Source organism: Mytilus edulis, chromosome 6 (genome assembly GCF_963676685.1).
Source record: "Mytilus edulis chromosome 6, xbMytEdul2.2, whole genome shotgun sequence".
In the NCBI taxonomy this organism is placed as follows: Eukaryota; Metazoa; Mollusca; class Bivalvia; order Mytilida; family Mytilidae; genus Mytilus; species Mytilus edulis.
In genome coordinates, this window is record NC_092349.1 from 85,855,719 (window position 1) to 85,877,385 (window position 21,667).

The 21,667-nt window shown below is 30.2% G+C and overlaps 1 protein-coding gene across 25 annotated transcripts in view; it reads left to right on the top strand.

The window, feature by feature from the left end:
• LOC139528746 (cingulin-like) overlaps nucleotides 1-21,667 on the top strand; it is a 108,989-nt gene that overhangs the window by 75,479 nt on the left and 11,843 nt on the right. For 19 of the 25 annotated variants that reach the window (XM_071324898.1, XM_071324908.1, XM_071324893.1 and 16 more), the window contains 11 exons: nucleotides 233-301; nucleotides 2,168-2,245; nucleotides 3,478-3,584; nucleotides 4,279-4,450; nucleotides 5,374-5,538; nucleotides 5,994-6,134; nucleotides 6,578-6,762; nucleotides 7,589-7,694; nucleotides 8,700-8,858; nucleotides 11,086-11,187; nucleotides 11,936-12,118. In XM_071324898.1, coding sequence (XP_071180999.1) covers nucleotides 233-301; nucleotides 2,168-2,245; nucleotides 3,478-3,584; nucleotides 4,279-4,450; nucleotides 5,374-5,538; nucleotides 5,994-6,134; nucleotides 6,578-6,762; nucleotides 7,589-7,694; nucleotides 8,700-8,858; nucleotides 11,086-11,187; nucleotides 11,936-12,118 — 1,467 coding nt within the window. The remainder of the gene's footprint in view (nucleotides 1-232; nucleotides 302-2,167; nucleotides 2,246-3,477; nucleotides 3,585-4,278; nucleotides 4,451-5,373; nucleotides 5,539-5,993; nucleotides 6,135-6,577; nucleotides 6,763-7,588; nucleotides 7,695-8,699; nucleotides 8,859-11,085; nucleotides 11,188-11,935; nucleotides 12,119-21,667) is intronic. The other 6 variants (XM_071324912.1, XM_071324899.1, XM_071324902.1 and 3 more) reach the window with 1 other exon arrangement.

Consider the following 21,667-nt stretch of genomic DNA (forward strand, 5'->3'; position numbering starts at 1 on the left):
CTATCTATGCAATTGTTTTTGTCCTATATTTGTTGGGTCTTTCACCTTTTCAGAAAAGTTTTTAGAAACAATGACTGATAAAGAGAAAATAATAATTATGATTTTACACGTCCTGAACATGCATGAAATATTTGCCACTGGACATTAAACAACCAACAATTGATCAATCAATTAACTTCAGTTCAGTATATTCTACAAGACGTTTATGTGAAACTATAATTTCTCTTTACAGTCTGTTTCGTTTCAAGACTTGCCAAATTCTCCCAACGTATCGCCATCTAAATACTCAGACACAATTAAGGTTAGTATTCTGTGTATTTCTTTCTTTTTTTTTGTAATTACACATTATGCTTTGTTGACCACAACTTAAATTCTGCACAAGTGGAAAAAGCATTGACACTTTAAAAAGTATGATTTTTTTCCCCTGATTCACAAATTAAATTAATATGTACTCTACTAACAAACTTTTGTGTTAATGAACTGTTTTTGTCAGAATTCAATCTCTATTTGTCATCTAAAAATATAACATTAAGTGTTTCAATAACCATGTATGCTTTAGTATTTTTATTGTAAGGTCACATGATTAGTCTTTGATATACATTATACACTTTTATTAATATTGGGTTACTGTATTCACGGAACACACATTTTGTGGGTTTGGTTGGTTAAGGCAAACCACTTATTGAAGTGTTTAGCACAGTATATATTTCTTGTATGCAAACTTTGGTAAAACGAAATCAAGTATCCATATAATACAACTCAATACAAGAAAATTGGTATCCTGGAAAAGAATTGAATTATCAGTAAAAGTAAACAATAAAAGCTGGGCTGCATTTCACCAAAAATCTACTGACAAAAATTGATTATAGGTATACTGAATTGTTCATGAGTTACAATAAATATTAAAGGTAGATTTTTATACCCCACCTACGATAGTAGAGGGACATTATTTTTTATGGTCTGTGCGTCTGTCCGTCCGTCCGTTCGTCCATCTGTTTGTTCATCCCGCTTCAGGTTTTTGGGCAAGGTAGTTTTTGATGAAGTTAAAGTCCAATCAACACACGTGTTCCCCATAATATGATCTTTCTAATTTATTGCCAAATTAAAGTTTTGACTCCAATTCCACGGTCCACTGAACATAGAAAATGATAGTGCAAAGTTCAGCGTAAAGTTTTTGGTCAAGGTAGTTTTTGATGAAGTTGAAGTCCAATCAACTTGAAACTTTGTACACATGTTCCATATGATATGATCTTTCTAATTTAAATGCCATATTAATGTTTTGACCCCAATTTCATGGTCCACTGTACATGGCAAATGATAGTGCGAGTGGGACATCCATGTACGATGGACACATTCTTGTTTTTTTAAATAGAAGCCTGGTTTATGAGCCTAAAGTTGAATTGCTGAGCTCTAATGAAACAGTTATGCAATGAAATGACTATAATTAAAGTAATTAGTAATGTTTATGCCATTGTGTATTGGGGGTATACATTTCTATCATTAAAAATCTTTGAAATTTTCATGTTCATATGTTCATATATTTTATGGCCTTAATTTTGATTTATTTAGATTTTGGATATTTGTTTTTGTTTTAAAATTTCAAGTTTTTTTTAAATTTTTTGTTTTATCTAAAAAAAAGCTCTAAGCATCCAGATGAATAGTTTATATATAATTTGAATATTGAATTTTTTATAGCAGTCTAAAGCTAAAATGTTAAATATTCTACTTTTATATATCTATATGGACATGGTTATTGATCTTACTTGATCATACTCATCTTTTATTACTCAAATTACATGGATACTGAGGAAAAAGTATCAAATGGTGACATTGGCCTTCTCCTCTTATCTCATGTATCTCTGGTAATAATATGACAAAGATCATGGAAGGTTCAATCAGAGACTACCAGTGATCATTAACATGTAAGGGCCAGACAAAACCTGTTGGATAGGATTACAAAGTTAGTTTAACAACCAAAGTCAAAGGGAGACAATTCCAAAACATTGAAAGAAATATATGTATAACAATATTAATATACTTCATTGAAAGCAATGTAAAGATTGGCATTAACCACTGTATTCTAATTTTATTTTTCTCAAAGATAACTGGAGCTATTACTTTTTATTAGATATGATATTTATACACATGAATATTTAATTCCTTGTAGTCACCATCATACATAGACAATTTAGCCACAGAACCCAGAAGAACTACAACAAATTACAGATCTAACAGTCTTGATAGAGTAAGTTTTAAGATGTACATAAAATTATTTGAATTATAAATGTAGAAAAAAACCAGATAATGTGGATTTATTTTTATTTGTTGGATACCAGATTTCATGGTTTTAGTGAGTACAGGTGACCCACGAATTTTAATTGTTCATCAAATTAAACATTTCTATGAGGTTGTGTATAGAATTTGGCAAAACCACTAAATCACATACCCATTTGAAGTAAAAAATTTCCACAATTCACAAAAATTTGGTACCAACGAAAATACATGAATCCACAGTAGCTATATAGTACATCTGACATAATTATACCCTCGCTTTCCCTCTTTGAAAAAGGGGTGGTATACTGTTTTACCTCTGTCAGTCCGTCCGTCCCATGAATATTTTCTTCGCATTTTTCTAACGAACTACAATGCCAGAATTTCTGAAATTTGGTTTCAGGGTTTATATAAGTCAGCCATACTGTGTGATGCATTTTCAGATTCATCATTCGACAACTTCCTGTTAACCGAACACTTGTATCAGTTTACACATGATGGCCAAGTATAAAATTTTCGTCGCATTTTTCTGAGGAACTACAATTCCAGGATTTCTTAAATTTGGTGTCTGGGTTTATATAAGTCAGCTATACTGTGTGATGCGTTTTCAGATTCATCACTTGACAACTTCCTGTTTACCGAACACTTACATATTTTTACACTATTGACATTATCCACTTGCGGCGGGGGTATCATCAGTGAGCAGTAGCTCACAGTTACACTTGTTAAAGACTTTTTAATGGGTAGAAAATATTATGTGAATGATAGAAAATCTGAGGCAACTAAAGTATACTAAATATCAAAAGACATTTAAAAGACAACATATAGTCTTCAATAATAGACAGTAGATTCACCAGCAAAACTTAACCTCAATATCACAGTGGAAGGGTCATTTTTTGTTAAACAAGCAATTAAAAAAACGAGGAATGAATGAAGAGCATTCAAAACTCTTCAGTCAAATAGAAACTTACAACATACTTCATGGCTTAAAAAAAAAGACAAATAAGTCTACAAAACATTTATCGCTTCTGTATATTTTCGAATAAACTTACACAGTTTGCACAGTTTTAATGAGGCTGCCTAATGTACTTCTGGACATAATAATTCATTTTTATATGCTTGTGAATTGTAAGAAATATATGATAACACATAAAAAAAGTAAAATTCCAATCAATTTGGAAGTACATTTAGTGTCTCTATCTTTAGGAGAGACCATCTGAAGGACTTGTGAGTGCCATGAAAGGTTCTAGGTCTGAAGTAAAAGAGGCAGAGAAAAAGTTACAGTTAATTAAAGCACAGACTGATGAGGCCAAGTATGTTAACATAATGGAATAAATAAGTCTCGTGGGGATATACAAAAATCCCGCCCCTCTTAAAAAAAAATGTTAAGATGTTTGGTTCCTTTCTTTTTTTGTTTTCTGTTTTGATAAAAAATAAATAGATGTTGGGTATACATCAAGTAGACAGCAGCCCAAAAACACCAAGAACCTAAAGACATTTAGAAGCCATAAGACAGTCATAAATATTAGCCATAAGACAGTCATAAATATAAGCCATAAGACAGTTATAAATATTAGCCATAAGACAGTCATAAATATTAGCCATAAGACAGCCATAAATATTAGCCATAAGACAGTTATAAATATTGACATTTGTCTATATTGGATGCTGAGTATAACCTGTACTTAAAGATCAACCACAAATCCAGAGAAAAAAGTGACCTATGAATTTAGATTCAAAATGTAAAGGTAATACTACATCAGGTCAAGAAGACTGTGGCTTTATCAGATTGTTTTTGCTTAAAAGAAACAATTTTTATAATAGGTTTAATTCTTCTAAGGCTAAAATGGAAAAATTAAAAAAATAGAATAACATCTCTCGTTGTGTATAATACCCACCCCTACTACCAACTTCTTATAGGGGTACAAAAATGCACCGATACACACCTAAACACTGTACTTTCAAAAGATAGACACCATATGTAAATTTGAATTCTCCATTAAACAGAACCCAGTTGATGTTGACAGAACTGAAGAGAGAGAATATAGTGAAGGATGTCGAGAGAATAGAGGAAGATTTATCTCGGAAGAAAAGACAAGTGAAGAATTATGAAGATCAGTTAAGATCTAGACTTGGAGATATTAGGGCATCTGATAGTTTTATTGACCCTGATGAAAAAGTAAGAGGCCTTCGGAATGTAACATACAGACTTCTTGTGCTATTATGCATGTATTAATTTTTTGCATGAAGTAAATTGAATTTTGTTTTTATCAAGAGCTATCTACCAAACTCAATATAAAAGACCAAAAAATGAAAATTAACATTAAACTACCAAGTTGATTTAGAAATTTATGTGTATAACAATCAAATTCAAGTGCTACCTATGAGCTTTGTCTTATGCTAGAGCAAAAATTAAGGAACATTGCCTTGTTTTGGAATTTTAAGTCATATGCTTGTAATTGCGGGAAATATATTTTGGTTGAATTATTATAATTTTTAAATCTTTGACACATTTTATTCTTTTTTTTCAAAGGATAGCAAGGTATGCCAAATAACAAGCTTAACACACAATATAAATTAACTGATTTTAATAGAAGTGTGAATTGTTTTAATCAAGAAAGTTTTCATAGATGTTGAGGGGAAAATGGTATCTCATTCATATTTAACATATATGCAGTGTGTGTTGTTCATCATACAATATACTAACCTGAGTTACCTCCCATTAATATATGTTTGAATAGATTTAACCATCTCATATCACCTTGTATAAATTCATCATTCTTTTCAACTTTAAGTTTTGAGGTTTCAAGATTTTTGGCTTTAAACAATTAATGTTTGAAATGCAACACCTTATTGAACAATATGTTAGATATATATTTCCTTTGGAAAATATATATCTTACATATTTTAAAATGTGTACAGATATATTTGCACATCTAGAGGGAAGGTTTGCACCTTAAATTTTTAATACAGTCTTAGATAGTTAATGATTTTTATGGTTAAAGAAAAAAAAGACCAAAGTAGAAGAAAAAAAAATGAATAAGAAGCTTTTTTTAGTGAGTTCAAACATTTGCTCATTTAAGAATCTTCAATTTATTTCAGTTGACCTCATTAGAGGAAGAGAATGCCAGTTTGAAAGTGAGGTTACGACACATGGATGGGTTAGAATTGGAGAGAGATGAATTAGTCAGACAACTGGACTCTGCAAAGGAAGATTTATTTAATGAACAAAGACAGTCTAGAAATAAAATAGAGGAATTACAAGAAGTGAGTTATCTATCTTGTTTTATATCTTTTTCTTACTGGTAGATATTTTGATATTTAATTTTTACTAGATATTCATTGAAAAGAGGTTATTAAAAGTATTCCAAGTTCTAGAATCTGATCAAAATATTTATGCATACATAAACATAAACAGCTGCTTTCTGTAAAAAAACAAAACAGTTTGTTTGCCATGAAAAAAAAGTTACAAATAAATTAATTGCAGAGGTCAGACAAGCTCTTGTGCGGCCAGTTATATTTACATTAAAGGTTACATGAATTCCCCTGTTTATTTTATTACCATCAGCTGTTGAATGTTTAATCCAAGTTTGATCATTAAATATTGAAAGAATATTTTTTTCTTCCTGTTGAAAAGTAAAGCTTTAGGTAAATTGTTGATGTATCTGTTTCCATATAGATTACTCCTGATTACATTTGATACAGTGTATTTTATTTTCCAGGAGTTAGAGAATTTAACAGCTCAGGTAGAGGAATATAAATCAGAACCCGGCCATAGACAGAGTAATACTACCTCATTACAGTTCACAAAACTAGAAGATAAAATACATAGACTAGAAAAAGAGAAAGATAACTTAACGCAGGTACTTGCTTACATTTAGTCTAACCAATAGGACTTTGGTTAGATTCTAAATACATAATATATGCCTTAAACCATTGAAAAAAAGAATATAAATATTTGGTAATGCCTTTATGATTAAGGCAGACTTATTTCTCGAAATCACTCAAAAAAAAGTAAGAGGAATGAAAATTTATGTATAGTTATTTCCCTTGACAAATATAAAAAATGCAAAACTGTTTACTTTATTTTCAATAAAAGTTTTATAACAGTGAATAATCCATAATCAAACAAGTTACTTTTAAACTCCCTTTTAATAATACATTTATTCATATTTTCTCATCACAATTATATTTGAAATAAACTCAGATTGATAAAAACTTACACACAATGAACAACATATTTGGCTCATGCATAAATAATATATCTATATTAACAATTTATTTGAGTTAGTTGAATTTTTTGCAGGATAAGAATAAACTAGTAGAAGATTTACGACTGATATCACGTTCACCAAGACCTGAGACAAGTAGACAACAAATATTAAACCGGGATGTTGAGGAACTACGTAATGAAGTGGCCACCCTACATAATAAAATAGGAGCTGGTCAGAGAGAAATTAATAACAAAGAAGATATTATTGGTCGATTAAAGTAAGTTATTTTTTAGATTTTTGTGACATCTCTTTTATTGGTTAATTATTTATCATACATGATTTGAATGGATTGTCGATATAATTTTATCTAATGTTGTAATTAGTAAACATAAATTTAAGATGTGGTATGATTGCAAGTGAGTCAACTATCCACCAAAGAAGGGCAAAGGAGTATGTTCAGCAAGACCCCTTTTTGGCCCCAAAATATAGCAGTTTTACAAAATTGTTAAAATGTAAACCTTTAGTTATTCATTGGACAGTAGAATGCTTCTGCTACATAAATATGGACTGTTTTTGACAATACAATGCACATATATCCGGTAATAGCACCATTAAGTCATGCTAAATTACTGAAATCCTCATAATTCTAGCATTTTAGTTAAATTTTAGACTGTTTTCGTGTAAAACGAAAGTGGCCGCATTCGTGTTCATCCTTAATATTGAAATGTAAGTTGTATTTTATGATAATACATAACATATATAAAGGTTGAGGATGAACACGGATGCGGCCACTTTCATTTTTACCAAAAACCATCTGAAAAGTGACCTTTTTCGGCATATTAGGTAGATTTTCATATTTGAGCTTGAATCGGATCATTTTTAATGACTAAATCTGTTAAAATCTTTCACATAAACTAATTCATTCAAATAAAATAGACACTTAAGTGTTTAAAAAGTGGTCAAAATCTTTCGTCAGATGAACCTGAAATTTGAGGCCAAAATCGGTCCTTACCGGACCTACTCCTTTTGGCCTAAACTTTTAAGAACATTTAATGATAGATTTTTGCCAATTTTGATAAATAAAGTGATTTCAATCATTGCAGACAACAGAATCAAGATTTACAACAAATGTACAGTAAAGAGAAAGGACATAAAGATGGTGTAATGGAAGATCACAAACGATCATTGCAAACTCTCAGGAAAGAAATGGTCAGTTGACTCACAACCTAAATAATCTTTATACTTATTTATGATTTATTATGTATGACATGACAAGCTGTTTATAATAAAATTGAGAATGGAATATTAGACAGTTCAAGGTTGTGTAAATATTTCAATTCTTTTTACACTGATTAATATATCAGGCACCATAAGTTTAGAAGAATTTTGTGTTTTTTTTTTTGTTTTTTGTTTTTTGCAAAAACTGAAAAAGAATAGGTATTGTGGAAGTGTAAATTTGCATACTTATTTTGTTGCATTATTTGTCTACAGCATTTATAAGTTTTGTTAATTACAAAAGATTGTATTTTAATGAATTATAGGAAGATTTCTTCAAGGTGAGTTCCTGCAAAAATTGTTGGAAGAGGATAATAAAATTATATAGTTTGAACTTATTGTGTTTATTATATAGCTTTACATATTAGAGCAAGCAAGGGTTTTTTCGTTGCACAAAATTATATTGATAAGCCATTGAAACAGTGCAAAAAAAAATCCTTATTACCCAGGATTATATTTATCCCTATGAAACCCCAATGTCATAAATTGTGTTCACATATGGCCAGAGTTTGAAATAAATGAGGGCAGTGATACAGTACCTAGATTTACTTTTGGTTATACTAGCACCCATATTGTATGCAACAATTTACATTTTACAAAAGCACTGTATAATTAAGGGGAAGAAGAGTTATTTGTAACCCAATTACACAAATATTAACAGCTAGCATATATTTTGTTCTATTATTTTTTTATAAACTAAAGATACTCTGAAAATATTTGAGAAGGGTATCTTCAAAGATATAAGGGAAAAGACACCAGCTTTCTTGAATTTTTTTTATGACATTTGTAAAAACATAAGGGTGAATACACATTTTACTGTTTTAAGATTGAAATGTGATTTTGTCTCATAAACACATTAGTCTGAGACTAAAAGCAAAAGTTAACTGTTTGTAAATAAAATTTAACCATCTTAGAAATCTGATTCATTTACTTCTACAGGATTCAGCTATGGTTCAAATGAGAGAGAATATGTTTTTAGAAAAGCAGAAATCTTTAGAGGATTTGAGGAGCACTCTGGAGAAGGATAAGCGTGATGCACTTGCACGGGCTGAGGATAAATTTAATCATCATATCAAAAGTCAATCTAATTCTATTAAAGTAAGATGTGCACATGTTTACCACAAATAGAAAACAACCTAGTATCATGAAAATGTAAATGGATTAATTGGAAAGATGCTCTCTTGTTACTAAAATAGATGTTTGACAGAGAAATTCTTTAACTCTTATTCATATATAAATTGTTTTGTCTTTTGATATCTTTTTAAACAAATTGAAATTCTATTTATATATTTATCCATTTGCATTTATAGATAGCATCAATTAAATTGTGATTCATGCTTATATTGTCTCCCTTGAAATATTGCTGCAGATTTAAATTATCTCCCTTTATTCAGTGAAATTTGTCTAAACCTACCCTTTTGGACTTAACATTGGACTGAACATTTTGTAAAATATTTGTTGCACTTAAGTCTATTGTTCAAATTTGTAGTGCGTTTCTTGACAAAAGAGTTCTGTTATGTCAGGTTTAAGATTTACACAGGATTTGATATTACACATGTTTTACTATTTATAAAAATACTGCAGTTTAATTGAGACGAAAATTATTCTGTATTTGCAGCTTAGTAATAAAAGCCTCTTGAATTATTTACAAAATTGAAGTCCCATCATTTGTTGTGTAACCATAGGGATTACATAACAAATGTATGAATAATTTATAAATTATAGAAAACTTGATCAATTGAAATTTAATCAACAATATGTTCATGTTAGATACATCTAAATTTCCTGATGATTTTAACATTAGTTTACCAAGCATATCATGTTATGTTTTGTAAAGTATGTAGGAAGTCAAAAATGGAATTTTAAATTAAAGATACAGTTTGCAATAGTTGAATATATTATCCTCATTAAATGTTTATTTCTGATGTATATCTGTTTGTCAGACAGTGCAGTAATAAAAGTATTCATTTATAGAACAGTGATCTGTTTTTGAATACATTGCTGGTTTTTGGGATTCATACTTCACAGGAATATGAGATCATATGTAGACTTAAAATGAAAATACATATTTCAATGGGTATTAAATTGGTTGGTTGGAAAGAACCATGAAATTCTGGAAAATTGGGACCCAATGCACAATTATTCCTATAAAAACTTTGAACATCCTAGAAGTTTCTTTTATAAAGGTATAGAAACAGAGGAAAAATTGAAAAAAACTCAAGAAAATTCCATATCTAGTATAGGATTTTGTTACTCTTAACTTAAGCTTCTCAAGCAGTCTTGATAGGGACTATATAGGGCTTTATCCCCGGCTTAGTATATATCTAGGATTTTGATTGGTTAACGCACGTCGTTACAAAACCCATAGCCCCTGGGTGTTGCTAACCCATATCCCCGGACGTTGCTAACCATTATCCCGGGGAACTTCACGCAAGTTTTCCTTAGTTCCATGATTGTTCCTTGTGAAATATTGAAATATGTAGATTATCTATGATGTTTGTAATTAAATATTTAATTCATTAACGATTTTGTCCTATTATGCCGATCATTTACACTCATTTCATTAAATGCATCACTTGACTGCCACATTTTCAAGGAATGGGACTACTGACATGCTATGCAAATTACCCACGTTGACATCACACCATCTATGGCGTAACGCTCACAACATTGAGCGTCAAATTTGACTCAATCCAGTTTCTCTGTCTCCGTATTAAAAACGTCTTATATTTGACTACCTGTAGGGTTCTACCAAAGGTAGTACCCTACACCCCGTAAAAAATATGTAAAATTTCCAAATTTCAATAAAACTTTTTTAGATAATGAAAAAAACGTTGTTTTCGCGTTACACTTTGTACCCGAATTTCCATAAAACTCGCCCGATTCGGACTAAGACCGGGGATTAATTCGTTATCTACGTTCATATCCGTAGATATGGATATTTTAACACCCTTCAGTACCCTGTACACCCTTCGGCTACGCCTCATGGTGTACTGGGGTACTTCAGGGTGTTAAAATATCCATATCTACGGATATGAACGTAGATAACTTATAGTATGTACTGAAATTAAAAGAAGGCATTTAATTATTTATGTCCATTATCACTGAACTAGTATACATTTTGGTATAGGGTCCAGCTGAAACACACCTCCAGATGTGGGATTTTCTCCGTGTATTGAAGACCTATTGGTGGCCTTTGACTGTTATCTGCTTTTTGGTCGGGTTGTTGTCTCTTTGACATTTTCCCCATTTCCATTCTTAATTATGTTGGGCTAGATATCTGTGTAGGTAACTGTTTCTGTATAGCTGTTATATTGTGTTATAGGATAAAGAAGGAGAGTTATCCAGAATGATAGATTTAGTGAAGAAACTAGAGGAGGACCGAAGGGATGTTGAAACAAGAGTCAAAAGTGATTCACAAAAACAGGTACAAATGCACTTTATAAATGGAAAAAATTGATAAATTTGCTATTTTCACTCTCTAACTTTATTTTTGCACAATTAAATTTTCTCAAACTTTTACACAATCAATATAACCACCAAACACAGACCAATTTTAATTTGGGTAACTTCACTTTCCTGTCTTCTAGTTACCCTATTACTGTTTGTTATTGAACAATGAGAGTAATTGAAAAAAAGAGCAGTCTCTAATGATAACAAACAGAAACAAATGATGTTAAGGTGGTACCTAACACTACAGGGAGATAACTCTGTAAAATAAGCTGAACATTTTAATTAGGTTGTGTAGGGAATGTTAAGCTTCGCAATGATCAAAATTAGTGTTTGTCAAACTGCTATATAACCAGTGTAATTTTTGTGATTAATTGGTTGGTTCAAATTTTTTGAAATTTTTATATTTTTGCCAAAGGGTCAAAGTAAATGCTTTGTCAAAATTTTATGAAAATTAAATGAGCCAAATTAATTTTAGTGCAGGTTTTGGGTACCACATTAAGTGTTAAAAATAAAACAAAACTTCAATAAGTCTGATTAGTACTTTTACTCTTACATATTTACAAGGAGAGCATCTGAACACATTTTTCTTTATTTAATAAAAATGGAAAGTTAGATATATAAATCCCACAACATACTTTTTTCAAATAAATATGTTTACAAGTCAGCTGTTAGCATTATTTAATATTATAACTGATAATTTATTGAATGTATAAAACTTTCAGATTGATGATTTTGTCAAAAAGGAGAAATTGAAATTAGAAGCTGACTTTGAATGGCGATTACATAAAGAGAAGGAACAGTTCCAACAGGAATTTAAAGTGAATTTTACTGGATTATCTAAAGAATTGGAGGAGGCTAAGAAGGTCAAGGCTACATTACTGGCACAGATTGAAAAACTTACTACTGTAAGTAATACATTTTTATAACTCACCATTAAATAATTTATGTGTGAAAAACTTACCTGGGTTCCTGCAGAAAGTTGCACTCTTCAAAGTTACAACTCACCAATATTTTAACAAATTCTATAACCTATTATTAAGCATAAATAGTATTTTCATAAGAAGCCGGTTATTTTATTTTATCAGTTTTTCTTCTCCTTGAATAAGAAAATCAAATTCTGTATGATTTTCTATGCTCCATTTATGGGCATTATGTTTTCTGGTCTGTATGCCATTTGTCTGTTTGTTTGTTTGTCCGTCCGTCTGTCCTGCTTCAGGTTAAGGTTTTTGGTCAAGGTAGTTTTTGATAAAGTTGAAGTTCTATCAACTTGAAAAAAAATTGAAAACAACACGTTTAATGATTTCTTGCGTCCGAAGCACTTTTCTGGATTTACCTTCATCAGGAACGCTCAAAGCCAAACATTTGAAATCCTAAGAAACCTAGTACATATGTTCCTTATGATATGGTCTTTTTTATTTCAATGCCAAATTTCAGTTCAGACCCCAATTTCATGGTCCACTGAACATTGAAAATGATGGTGTGATTGGGGCATCTGTGTACTATGGACACATTCGTGTTTAAAGTTAACATGTATAAGCAGCCAATTGAGATTTCTTTTAGATTTGTAAAGTTAACCTCTATAAAGTGTGATTATTAAGACCTTAAGCTTATTGGTCAGCTCACTTGTTTTTATTGTTCTGACCAGTTATAATGTATTCATAAAGCAATATGTTAAATGTTCATATATTATAAAATGAAAATATATTGTAAAAGGTAAATATTGTTCTTGGTGATATTTGACTTATGTGGTTATAATGGGATGATCTGGTAAATATTGCCTTAACTATTTACCACAATGTGTTGTGTAGGAAACATTTAATAAATATAATCCCTACTTAGTTTAAAAATTTACCTTCTTGGTTAAAAGAATTATATAACCAGAATAATACAAACGGGAGAAACATAGAAATATATACTTACAATAGAGTTGTATGTAGATATTGGCTGTTTGGAAACAGAAATATATACTTACAATAGAGTTGTATATACTTACAATAGAGTTGTATGTACTTACAATAGAGTTGTATATACTTACAATAGAGTTGTATGTAGATATTGGCTGTTTGGAAACAGAAATATATACTTACAATAGAGTTGTATATACTTACAATAGAGTTGTATGTACTTACAATAGAGTTGTATATACTTACAATAGAGTTGTATGTAGATATTGGCTGTTTGGAAACAGAAATATATACTTACAATAGAGTTGTATATACTTACAATAGAGTTGTATGTACTTACAATAGAGTTGTATATACTTACAATAGAGTTGTATGTAGATATTGGCTGTTTGGAAACAGAAATATATACTTACAATAGAGTTGTATATACTTACAATAGAGTTGTATGTACTTACAATAGAGTTGTATATACTTACAATAGAGTTGTATGTAGATATTGGCTGTTTGGAAACAGAAATATATACTTACAATAGAGTTGTATATACTTACAATAGAGTTGTATGTACTTACAATAGAGTTGTATATACTTACAATAGAGTTGTATGTAGATATTGGCTGTTTGGAAACAGAAATATATACTTACAATAGAGTTGTATATACTTACAATAGAGTTGTATGTACTTACAATAGAGTTGTATATACTTACAATAGAGTTGTATGTAGATATTGGCTGTTTGGAAACAGAAATATATACTTACAATAGAGTTGTATATACTTACAATAGAGTTGTATGTACTTACAATAGAGTTGTATATACTTACAATAGAGTTGTATGTAGATATTGGCTGTTTGGAAACAGAAATATATACTTACAATAGAGTTGTATATACTTACAATAGAGTTGTATGTACTTACAATAGAGTTGTATATACTTACAATAGAGTTGTATGTAGATATTGGCTGTTGAAAGAAGAACACATGTTTTACTGTGTATGCTCTTTATTGACCCTGTGACATATATGTTACAATAGAAAGTCTTTCTTCAACATTTAGGTTAAGTGAACATCAGCCAATGGCTAGAGTTTTCAGACATCAATAACTTTTTTAATCCTAGTGTATGGAATTTATTGAATTTGGATAAAAAAAAATTGTATCCAGAGCTAATGAGCCTGCTTTATAACATTTTGGAATTAAATTTGTTACACTTCGATTATTTTATCAAACATTCATAGAATTTGATGATACTTTGGCAAAAGCTTTCTTATGATTTCATGGGGAAATCTAAAGTTAACCTCTGAATGTTTTCTAATAAATCGTTAAATCGTTGTATTGTGATGATAAAGACTTTTTTGCTTGCTTGTATTTATAGTTTTAAACACTGCATTCATAAAGTTATATCCTTATTCATATAATTGAAAAAAATAGAAAAGGTAAATATTGTTCTACAATGTCTGAAGCCAAATTAAAAAAAAACTAAAAAATTTGTTTGAAGTATTTTGCTGGTTGTTTTAAATTTTTTTTAAAATTAGCATATGTATAGGATAAATGGACTCACTTTAAACAGTCTAATTTTACACTGAAAGCAGCAATTGCAGAAGAGACACATAGAACTCTACAAATATTACTGCTTGAAATTTAATATTTTACAAATTTATGAAGAAAAAGTCAATGTCTTCAGTATTTTATTTTCAAATCTAGTAAAAGTAATGGTTGTCTTAAAGTAATGGGTGTCTTAAAGTAATGGTTGTCTTAAAGTAAAGGTTGTCTTAAAGTAATGGGTGTCTTAAAGTAATGGTTGTCTTAAAGTAAAGGTTGTCTTAAAGTAATGGGTGTCTTAAAGTAAAGGTTGTCTTAAAGTAAAGGTTGTCTTAAAGTAATGGGTGTCTTAAAGTAAAGGTTGTCTTAAAGTAAAGGTTGTCTTAAAGTAATGGGTGTCTTAAAGTAAAGGTTGTCTTAAAGTAATGGGTGTCTTAAAGTAATGGTTGTCTTAAAGTAAAGATTGTCTTAAAGTAATGGGTGTCTTAAAGTAATGGTTGTCTTAAAGTAAAGATTGTCTTAAAGTAATGGGTGTCTTAAAGTAATGGTTGTCTTAAAGTAAAGGTTGTCTTAAAGTAATGGTTGTCTTAAAGTAAAGGTTGTCTTAAAGTAAAGGTTGTCTTAAAGTAATGGTTGTCTTAAAGTAACAGTTGTCTTAAAGTACAGGAACTATAAAGGATTACTGATAAATTACCAATATCTAGAGTAAAAATATTCTTTTCTGACCATACTTTTCTTTAACTGTCCTTAGGTGACATTTGGAGAATCGGTAAAATACAATAATTGGACAAATTCATTTGTTAAATATTTAAAAAAAAAAACAAATATGTAACTTAATATTTTAAGAACAACCTTGAAAAGAGACTATTGTTTATTTGGAGTTTTCTGAAATAGTACAAGCACAACCAATTACATTGATAGTGGTCAATGCTGTTTCATTTCTGTACAGGTACATATCGTTGATACCAAAAATCTAGTGTCAATGATCCATAAGCTCAGGAAAGACTTGGGCTGGCAATTAACATATTAATCTTATAATGAACCAAATAATGAAATTTTAATTAAATAATAAAGCACCATAAGATAAGTAGTTTACTTTCACTTTTTTACCAACCATAAAATAATTCAAAATTCCATGTAAAAATTAATCTTTTGGTGATTTAATTTGTATTAGGATATATACTGCTACCATCTTCTTTTTATGAATAAAAAATTCAAACCCTGTCATTGCCAGTGTGGATCTGATTATTATCCCTGCCGTTTGTGAATGTGATTTCCATATTTTGAACCATTCAAAAGAAAATGCTGACATGAAATTTGTTTACCCCATGAAATCAGATCGGTTGAAATCTGACTTGTTTATAATACTTTTAAATAAGCTTATTAAATTTTTTATCTGCAAACAATAGAATGCATATATGAGTGTTATAATCCAATTTCATTTTCTATCCGATCTAGGGCAGAATTATTATTCATGCATATAAAACTGGATCAAATTTCAATGAAATTATATTTTTTGTTTATTTTTATACAAATGTGTGTATGGGATCATTGATTTTCATATAAGTATTTATTGTTAGAGTTACAATAAATACAAAAGTAAACTGTTTGTGCTGATATCTGTTTAATATTGGATAACGGTGTACTGACTTTGTATAGTAAATCTATTTAGTGTTTAACTATTAAAGACCTGTGTAAATTTTTGACATTTATAAACTTAGCTAGATAAGACTGAAAGCTAGGTAGATTTTCTTTCAATTAAACAGTATGTTTGCTTAGTGGATAGGATAGCAAAATACTAAGGCGGGTATTTATACCCCTGATATTATACTCGTCAGAACAACGGGACTGTCGCTGGAGAATTTATTGATCACATGGATATTTTAATGACTTGAAATTGATTAGGCATTGCTGATTTCAATTGAAGGAGTGAAATTATATGTGTTTTAAGTGTCGGGACCTAATTGCTGAAATATGCCATGACATGAAGTAGAAAAATAACAATTCTAGTTGACAAATTTTGAACATACCATTGAAAAAGCAATTTGCTTTGTGTGGAATTGTTAAAATCTATTGTTACTTTCATCTAACTAATGTGTTTTTTAAAAAGGAAAGTAATTCACATTATAAAGGACCATTATTGAAGGGCTGTCAATTTGTAGCATTTAACTGTTTAGTTTGATTTTGAATTAGTCACTGCCAATTTATAGTGATATTTAGTTTTGAAACCTTGGTAGAAGCATGATGGATTTGGATTATGATCAGCTTAGAGATGTTAAACAGAGATTCTTTGATTGTTACAAGGTACGATTGTTTGATAACAAATTATATGGAAATAAATTTATAACAAAAATAAATTATATTTTTGTAAAATTATCTTGTACTCCTCATAAATGTATCTTCAATGTAAAGAAAAACATGCAACTTTCTTCTTCAAGTAGTTAAAGGTTTTTTTTAACTTGTGAAAGCTTATTGCAAGCACACAGAGCAGAAAATGCAGTTTGTCTTGTTCATGACTGCCTTAGAGTTTTGTTTGACTGTTTCACTTCAGTTCTATACGGAATGCTGGGATTTAGTTATTTTTGTTGGTACTTATTTTCTTGCACTGATGAAAAATTGTTTCTTTGAGTTCCAGGATATTTTATATCATGGTTGTGCATGAGTTGGCATAAGTTGGCATACAATAAGTGTATAAATGATTTTGACATCGCTGAAAATTTTTTGGGTTCACCTTTACCCACCAAACAACAAAAATTAGAACCCCTCAGATAATAATGAATCCACAGTACCCCTTGCTTTAAGGTTGTTCAGTGTGTAATGTCTGTCAGTCTGTTATCAGGATCACACCTTTATTGATTGTGTCCACTTTTAGCTCCTTTGCTGCATTATAACCTCTTTGTAGTTTCTTTTTAATGCCAAAAAAATTGATATTTTTTGAAGGAATGCAAGTATCAAGTTTGAATTCATTGATTATTACATATGACGACATTACTGATTTATGTCTTTTGTACTTTATTTGGCCTTTTCAACTTTTTTGGATTCAAGCGTTGCTGATGAGTCTTTTGTAGACAAATCGTGCGTCTGGCGTATATACTAAATTTAGTCCTGGTATCTATGATGAGTTTATTTATATTAACAGTACAAATAACAAAAGCATATGATTTATGTTCAAGGCACTTAACCAAAGGCTATGAAATGGGAATTTAATGTTACTAATTATTCGTGCTATTATAGCTAATATACAGGTACAATGTATATTTGAAATATATATAACATGGGAATTTAAAATTGATGCTAAGAATAGATCTGATAACAGACCGTTCTCATTGTTCAAGATATGCTTTTCCAGGCTCAGGCCTGACACTTGATTTTGGTGTTTTGCAAGTCTGGACTAGTGGGTCTGTGACAAAGCTTAAAGATTCGATTCTGATGATATTAAATTTTTTTAGAATAGCTACACTATAGTATAGTACTTTAGCCATATTTCAGTGGCGGATCCAGCCATTTTCAAAAGGGGGTTCCAACCACATATCCTCATTCAAATGCATTGATCATCCCCAAAAAAGGGGGGATTCCAGTCCCATTAATCCCCCTAGGTTCGTCACTGTTATTTTATCATGTGACTAGCACTTTTCATCAGAACTGAGTATCTGTACAACAATCAAGAGATTTATACCAGTGGCAGATCCAGAAATTTTCATAAGTTGGGGCCCACTGACTGCCTAGGAAGGTGTCTGTCTTTTCATGCTTCAGTGATTCCCTATATAAGCAACCAAATTTTTCCTAGACTAAGTAAGGTCCCCTTATAAATCTGCCTCTGTATACTTCTAATTAGTATCATCAATGAGCTATTGACATCATTTGTCCATCCATCTATCCATTTTACTTTTATAAAATGACAATTTTTTGTTGTTTTGACTTCTATGAAACATGCAGAATAAAATACATACTCACTGTCAGGGATGCTTACCTGGCAGACAGTTTCTCAGAAAATTTAGCAACTATGTTTGGTTTATGGAATGATTGAAGGTGTACATGTCTGCCTGGCAGTGTTCCTCTGACCTTAACTTTATTTTCATGGATCCACATCTTGTTAAGTTTAAGAGTTTGGTGTAACAATGTAACAAGCATATTTGATGAATAAATATATATAATGTTGTTAAAAAAAAAAAAAAAAAAAAAAAAGTTTAAGAGATATCTATAGTATATAATACTTTGATCCTAAAGACTTTCAACATGAAATCACCTATACATCATCATGCTTAGTCCCTAGGTTATTTTCGTATCATGACTTTGAGCCATGAGCAGACATTATCAGAGACGTCAAAATGTCTAGTGAAAAATGATTAGCCATCTAATAATGTGTGAGGAGGCATATCAAGATTTCTATGACTACTGTAGTGAGGGAGAAGGACCCATAATTTAAAGACAAACATTTTATCTGTTTTTCTAAGTATATTTATTGCAAAATATCAGCTGCTCAACACAATATGTGACTCTTTAGCTCTTTTGCTACATTCACTCACCAAAAAGGTTCACATTGTGGCTCAATGCTGATATTTTACATATCATTGTATAGAAAACCAGATAATCTATATTGATCAGAAAAAAAGAGACATCATGTTAACTGGAGCACTGTTTTTTAATTGAGTTTCTTTTTTATGTTCAGTTGAAAGTATTACAGCTTTTTTTGTTTGTATATAATGCTTTTTATCTAAACATTTAGAATAAAGTTTATTACTTTAAATTTTTTGATGCATAAAATTTTACTTTGAAGATAACATTGTGAATAACATGATTAGAAATTAATCTGTTTAAACTAGGATTAAACCAGGATTATTGGTGAGTGTAAGGGAATTAATAATATGTTATGGTATTCCTTACTTGATCAAGGGGGTTGTATTATATCATGGAGGTCAACTGATTCAAAATGTTAAAAAATCCTACTTTCAATGAAGCTGAGGTAAAGTGGGTGTGTTTGTGTGTTTGTAATGATATTTCGGTTTAAACTCTAATGTTTTTTTCTAAAGATAAATAAACTGTATAAGATATTATATTACATTGTAATGTTGCTATGATATAACTTATTAAAACAATAAAATATAAGTTTATGTAAATATACACCAGGTTTTTGATAGGTTTATTGTTTATCAAGTATTTAGGTCTTATTTTATGGTGATTTTTTGTTCTAGTTAAATATGTACTAGTACTTGAAATTCCTGAGTAAACATGATTTTTTTATTAAGATAGTTTAATATTTATGACAGTCTCAATCAAGTTAAGACATAGAGTTACATTTTTATATTCTTTTTTACTAGTTCTGATCTGTGGTGATGTAGCCTTTTTTGTGCTTATGTGGCATAAAGCAATCTTCAATCTAATTTGCCAATTCCCCAGACTGGTTGATTTTCTTTTTATAATCAGTGTGTGACACATTTGATCTCAGTTCCTGATCAGTCAAAATTTAATTATTGTTTCAAGTTTTCTTGCTTTCCTCTGAATTTGCTTTTTGTGATGTCAAGAAAAGTCTACCATGGATGTATGCCTTATAAAAAGAACAGGACCTTTTTTATGTATAATTGGAAAAAAAAGATTCAAGTTTGTCTAAGAATTCTATAGAGAAACACATTTCACTCACTACCAAATCTTGTGCAATACATGTACAATATTTTTCTGCTTTCGATAATTTCAATATTTAAAATGTTAAACAAATCTCATGTATAGAATAGTTTAGATTGGAGAAATATTATATTATATTTGATGCATCAGCAGAATCAATATTGAACTCATACATGCATGACATGATAGCTGGGAATTCTTTATTTGGTTTTCATATATGAGACATAGTCAAAACTTAATGTGGTGGCAAGGCTGGTGATTTTTTGTCAGGGTTTAAATCTGACTATGTATAGCAGGTCTAAGACATGGATAAATTAAAAGTAATTTCTTTTATGTTAAGTGAAACTTCATACTTAAATTAAAATGTTAAGTGCCATTAAAATAATCATTAAGGTAAAATTTTAGCACATCAAAATCATTTATTTAAAATTCAAAATTTGGTTAAAATCTGTGAGAGTTTAATATAGTTTAAAATCTCACACCTAAGTGCACAATAAAACACTTATGTTTGATTAATAGTTAGGGACGTTATCATTTTATTAGGCTTTCAGATAGCAAATTAATTTAATGATAACATCCAGTGTTTAAAATCTAAACAACAGTTCCTTTTACTTTGATAAAATGAAATATTATCAATGATTTATAGATTAAATTTAAACACCTTTTGGCAGGTATTTTGTACAGGTATACACATGTTTTCTCTGATTCATAGATCTTTATAGTATACACAGGTCTTATGAATGGAATGCTGTTTCAAAAATAAGTAAAATTAATAACATCAAAAAGTAAAAAGGCATAGGGAAAACATTGTAGTAATCCATCAGTATCTCAGTAGAGTATCTCACTGTGGCAAGACTTCATAAGGAGGGGGCCCACTGACTGCTATAAGAGGAGCCCACTCCAGCCATGTTTAAGTGATTCCCCTTAATAATCAACCAATATGTTCCCACAAAGGGAGGTGGACTGGGCCCTCTGGCTCCCTAAATCTGCCTCTGCATCTTCATTTAATCTTCTGTATTTTATGTGCTAACTGGTATAAACATGAATTACTGTGGATTCATTAATTTTCGTTGGATACCAATTTTCGTGAGTTTCGTGGTTACATGTAAACCACGAAATTAAATGTTCCACGAATGACAAATTTGCTATGGGCTTATAGGAAGACTGCATCAAAACCACGAAATTAAATATCCACGAACATCCATGTTTTCCCTTATCCACGAAAATTGGTACCCACGAAAATAAATGAATCCACAGTATCAGATTTCTAATATTCCTCAAAATAGCCCAAAAGGAGTGCTTAAAAGTTGCGTTAAAACACAGAAAAGCAGAAATCTCACTGAATCAAAGATAATGCTTTTAGTGTGTGATTTTTCATGTTTTTTTTTGCACTAA